General features: G+C 35.6%; 1 protein-coding gene across 1 annotated transcript in view; it reads left to right on the plus strand.

Moving 5' to 3' along the window:
• Positions 1 to 5154, plus strand: part of LOC106464792 (cyclin-dependent kinase 14-like) — a gene marked incomplete at its 3' end in the record, with an annotated part of 131578 nt that overhangs the window by 107092 nt on the left and 19332 nt on the right. Inside the window, exon 8 of the mRNA XM_013924949.2 lies at positions 2207 to 2301. Coding sequence (XP_013780403.1) covers positions 2207 to 2301 — 95 coding nt within the window. The remainder of the gene's footprint in view (positions 1 to 2206; positions 2302 to 5154) is intronic.

A 5154-nucleotide genomic window follows, 5' to 3' on the forward strand; every position in this document is an offset into this window, starting at 1 on the left:
GATTAGTTACATCGTGAGAAATGTTATTGTTGATTAGTTACATCGTGAGGAATGTTATTGTTCATTAGTTACATCGTGAGGAATGTTATTGTTCATTAGTTACATCGTGAGAAATGTTATTGTTCATTAGTTACATCGTGAGAAATGTTATTGTTGATTAGTTACATCGTGAGGAATGTTATTGTTCATTAGTTACTTTTAATCTGTTTAAGTGTCGGCAGCGCTCCTCGCGACTGCGGTATGTTTTACAAGACAAATATGCCCTCTCAAGATCCAAATTGTCGCGTTACTTTTAATCTAAGTGCCGGCAATATTTATAAAAGAAAAAGTGTTCTCTCAAGATACAAACTGTTATGTCAATTTAATCTGTTTAGGTGCCGGCAGCGCCCTTCACCACTAGCGTTAAGTTTCCTAAAATAAAGGTCAGAAAAATATGTTCGCTTCGGACATTATGACGTTTTCCCATCTGTAGCACGGTGCCCCCCAGTGGCATGTCTGCGGATTTACAACACTAGAAACCGAGTTTCGATACCCGTGGTGGGCACAGCACAGATAGCCCATTGTGTAGCTTTGTGCTTAACTAGAAACAAACAAATTGTATCACGGTCCTATATTCGAGAAACCGAAACCTTTAGTCATACGCAAGAGCGCTGTGGTTAAAGAGCAATAATAGAATACAGAAGGGCTTCATTTTCCTCTGTAGCTTGTCCACATGTCCTTTATTAGCATAAATTAATTCTGTTTTGAAAAAAAAAAAGAAGTACTTATTTGAACTGTATCTATCTATATGCTAATACAGTAACTTGACGCCGCAGATGGGAGCCGCGGTGCCACGGTCGACATGTTAAGTACTTATATACGTGATTCGTGGCGAATTCTCGACTGTGGATCGTGCAATACCGCCAGGTGGTGCTATGGTTGGGTGATTATTAATAAAGATGTTAAGCAATTTTGGTATCAAATGTTCTCTGTAGAATTTAGGACAAAACGACTTCCGAAACCACAACCCTAGCCAGTCTGTTTCATCACCCTCATTTACGTTGAAGCTAAGCTATATCCTGATGTCCCTTGACGAGACGCACAAATCAATAAAAAGTTCGGAATTTAATTAGCCACACCTGAAAATCGACATTTGTTGTCTTCATTGGTCTTCAGATTCGACGTGCATGTCCAGTGAAAGATCTGGGTGAAGTTTGTTTCAAGACTGACCTCTTCAGCCTGTGCAGAAAGCCCTTTCATTGGTCGGCAGTACGTAATAATGGCCATGGATTTGAGTATAATCAACGCTGGGGGAAATAGTTTAAAGGACAGCACGAGACCGGGAACATAACTCTCACAAAGTGAAATTGAATGATTAAACTAATTTTTTATAATCAATTATATGTTTATTTATATATTATAATTTCTTGTAATGGCAGGATCGAGTGAGTAGCAATAAGAAGTTAGTAGGAAACTTATTATTTCGTTGTTGTACGTTTATGTGATATTAACTGATTAACAAACGTCGCTGTAAAATTGATGTTGTTAAATATTTTTTGTTTTGTTTTTTCAACAGAAGGCTGCCTGCCTTTGGTGGTTCCGGAACTCGACTCGCAATCTGTGAGTCGCGGGTTCAAATCCCATCACTGAATATGATTGCCCTTAGAGCCGTATAATATAACAGTCAATCGTACTATTCGTTGGTGGTGGATGGTGTTGACTAGCTGCTTTCCCTCTAGTCTGTCACTGATAAATTAGAGTCGGCTAACGCACATAGCCCTCGAGTAGCTTTTTTGCGAAATTCAAAAACAAAATTCTTTCTTGAGTGGATTTTGAAATATTATAGTTAAAGATTATTACTGTTAAGGTCAGAGGGCGCTCTTTCGATTATGGGAACGGACACTGTTTAAAGTAAAATTAAACATATATGTGTGAGTATTTGTCATCAGTTATTAGTTGTGTATATTTTTGTACAAATGTAAATAAATAACAATGACTTATTTCGATGTAATCAAATTTTTGAAAGTTTGTTTTTTAGGTAATGCTGCTTGCGCCACCTACTGACACAACTATGCACCTTTTTGAGGTTTATAAAATATGAAGACAGACCATGTTCTGTTGAAACATGTAGTACCTTCCATTGTAAATAATTATTATATTAGCACAATGAGCTTTCTTACTCAAACATTACAATGTGTGTATTTTTGTTTTTCTTCCTATGTTACAGCATCCCTACTTCGTGGTTTAAAACACGCGAATATTGTGACTCTTCATGACATCATACATACAAAGGAAACGCTGACCTTTGTCTTTGAATTTGTGGTAAGTAATTTTGTGAAACGTTGACCTTTGATTTTGAACTTATGGTAATTTCGTTTAAATACCACAAAATTATTCTTAAAAAAAAAAAAAACAGCAGTAGGATACTTCTGAGCGTTTACCTCCCTGTGGTTGGTGGTTCGAAATTAGGCTTGACGCCACGCTACCTAGACTGTGTGCTGACAAACGCGAAGACAGAACTCCTTAATTGGAGGGAGGAGAGTTTTTATTTTAGCCAGTTCTAAAAACCTACCATATCAATAAGCTAAGGTGGTATTCCAAAACCTGAAATCAATGAATTTGTCTTCAATAAACGGAGTGACACCTGGTGAGTAGAAGTACAATGCATGATAATTCAGTTTGTGCATCATTTCAACACATAACCACTACTGCCGTGTCTTCCAAGCTGTGGGGTGCACTTAGGGGGTGCGGCCTTTCGGCGGGAGTGCCCAAAAATAACAACGGAACAGTTGGAGATAACAATAGTATAACTAAATTATCATTCTTAAACCCTTTTTTTTTAATCTGGGATTTACTCACTTCTTATAAGCATTTTTTGATAAAAAGCAGGTAAAGAAAATATTGAGTTAGCTGTTACCACTTGCCCAAATTATTTTAATGTGAAGTGAGGGGGCACAACAAAAACTTTGCTGAGTTAGGGGGTACCGCTATTTAAAGTTTGGAAAATACTGCACTAGTGAAGTTAAGTTAAAGGAGCATCTATTTATTATTTGATACATATAAACTACAGACACAGAAAATGTTATCATGTAATATATGTGACTCATTTATCAAATTGCAACTGTGGATAAAAAGTAATGGATGATCTCTTGCCTCGTGTCACAACGAAGGTAACACATCCTCCCAAAGTAGATAGATACACAGCACTCTGTTCCTTCCATAAATGCTCTAGGCTGTAAAATGGGGTATATATATAGTTTTCAGATATTTGTTTTATATAAAAGGGAATAGTTTTTTTTTCAACTATAAAATAAACTATAAATTCAAGTTCTTGTAGTTTCATCTTTTTTACCGTTCAGTAAGCTTGAAATGCTGTAGCTTCTGTGGATGTCTCCACCTGGACTCTTCATCTTTTTCATTGTTCAGTAAGTTTAAAATGCTGTAGTTTCATCTTTTTTTACCGTTCAGTAAGCTTGAAATGCTGTAGCTTCTGTGGATGTCTCCACCTGGACTCTTCATCTTTTTCATTGTTCAGTAAGTTTAAATGCTGTAGTTTCATCTTTTTTTACCGTTCAGTAAGCTTGAAATGCTGTAGCTTCTCTGTATGTCTCCACCTGGACTCTTCATCTTTTTCATTGTTCAGTAAGTTTAAAATGCTGTAGTTTTAGGGGGCTTCTTCCCCAAGACTCCCACTATTGTGGCACTGCTCTAGGTCCTGCTATATGGCCTAGTTTGCTCCCAAACCTCCAGACTGCTATGGTTGAACACCCCTCTGCATAAAGCTGAGAATGCACCTAAGCTAAGTTAATTCAGATTTTTGATTTTTTTGTTTATTTTGGTGGTATCTTTTGTTTGTTTTCGTTCACCCAGTATCATGAGGTGTTTATCAAAAAAAATTTTTTTTATACCCTTTACTGATCGTCTACATTACAGTCTGCTGTTTCATGCCTACTGTATTGCACCAACTTACCAGACACACGTGCTTAGACAGATCAGTTACTGGTATTAAGGTGTTCAAGCTTCCTCATTGAATGAAGAAATCCCTTGTCGAAGAAAGTGTGTTTGTTTATTCATCTGCAGTTTTCTCAAACTGTCAGAATTAAGCCATCATAGATAAATGTGCCCTCTTAAACTCATTCTAGAATATAAAATGTTAAACAGAATGTTGGAAAACTTCAGATCGCTACGTAAAGATTTGTTTTTTATTATCATTCTACATATTTGTTTTCCAAACTTACATTTCTCCACCAAAGAAACATGAGATCTCTACCAGAATTGTTATTTTTAGATTCAACTCACAAGATTAACAACCCCCACACAAAACATTTATTTCTACGTTAATAAATCTTGCATTGTGCTATACTAAATATTACTGTATTTATACAACATAACAATCATAAGGGGTAAAACAAACTTGCATTGATGACTGGGGCCAAGTAAAGTGTTATATTAACTATAACCAATGATATCAGAGTTGAAACAGTTGATAATTACATACAAGTCTCTATTCCCCATTCAAAGAAGTCAAAAGTTGGGTGGACATGCCCCCACGATAACAATCATTAGTTATGCCATTGAGCTTAGAGAAATACAGGACTCGGTGTTTTTGTCATTTGCCACATTTCAACTAGTCTAAGAAAATATTGAGATTAAAAAGTTTAACATTTGAAACAAAATTTACAAGTAATGAGATAAAATATGCACGCGATAACAGTGAATTTACAAATATCTTTGATTTTTGAAAATACTCTTAATTTTTTTTTTTCATTTTCACAAAATCTGAGGGAAAAGATGATGTTTAGATTAGTATGAATAATTAACAAGTTTACATCCTCTACATCAATTCTAGGAGTAATTGTTTTTAAAAGTTAGGCAACAAGACCATCGACTATTAAACATGCATGTGAAGAAGAATATTTGATTTGTGTCACGAAAGTGTTGAGAAAAATGTCCGTGTTTGTAATTCTCTTAACCGTATAAAAACGTATGACACGAACTTCAGTCATGTTCAGGGGGACTTCATGTTGTGCTCAAAACTGAAATTTGGTCTATAGATTATTTATAGATTATTTGCTGATGATATTAAAAGTTTTGGATGTTACTGGTTGTGAGGAAGATGCTGCTAGTAGATTATTTCAATTTGCTGATGATATTAAAAGTTTTGGATGTTACTAG

Source organism: Limulus polyphemus, unplaced genomic scaffold (assembly GCF_000517525.1).
Source record: "Limulus polyphemus unplaced genomic scaffold, Limulus_polyphemus-2.1.2 Scaffold1744, whole genome shotgun sequence".
In the NCBI taxonomy this organism is placed as follows: domain Eukaryota; kingdom Metazoa; phylum Arthropoda; class Merostomata; order Xiphosura; family Limulidae; genus Limulus; species Limulus polyphemus.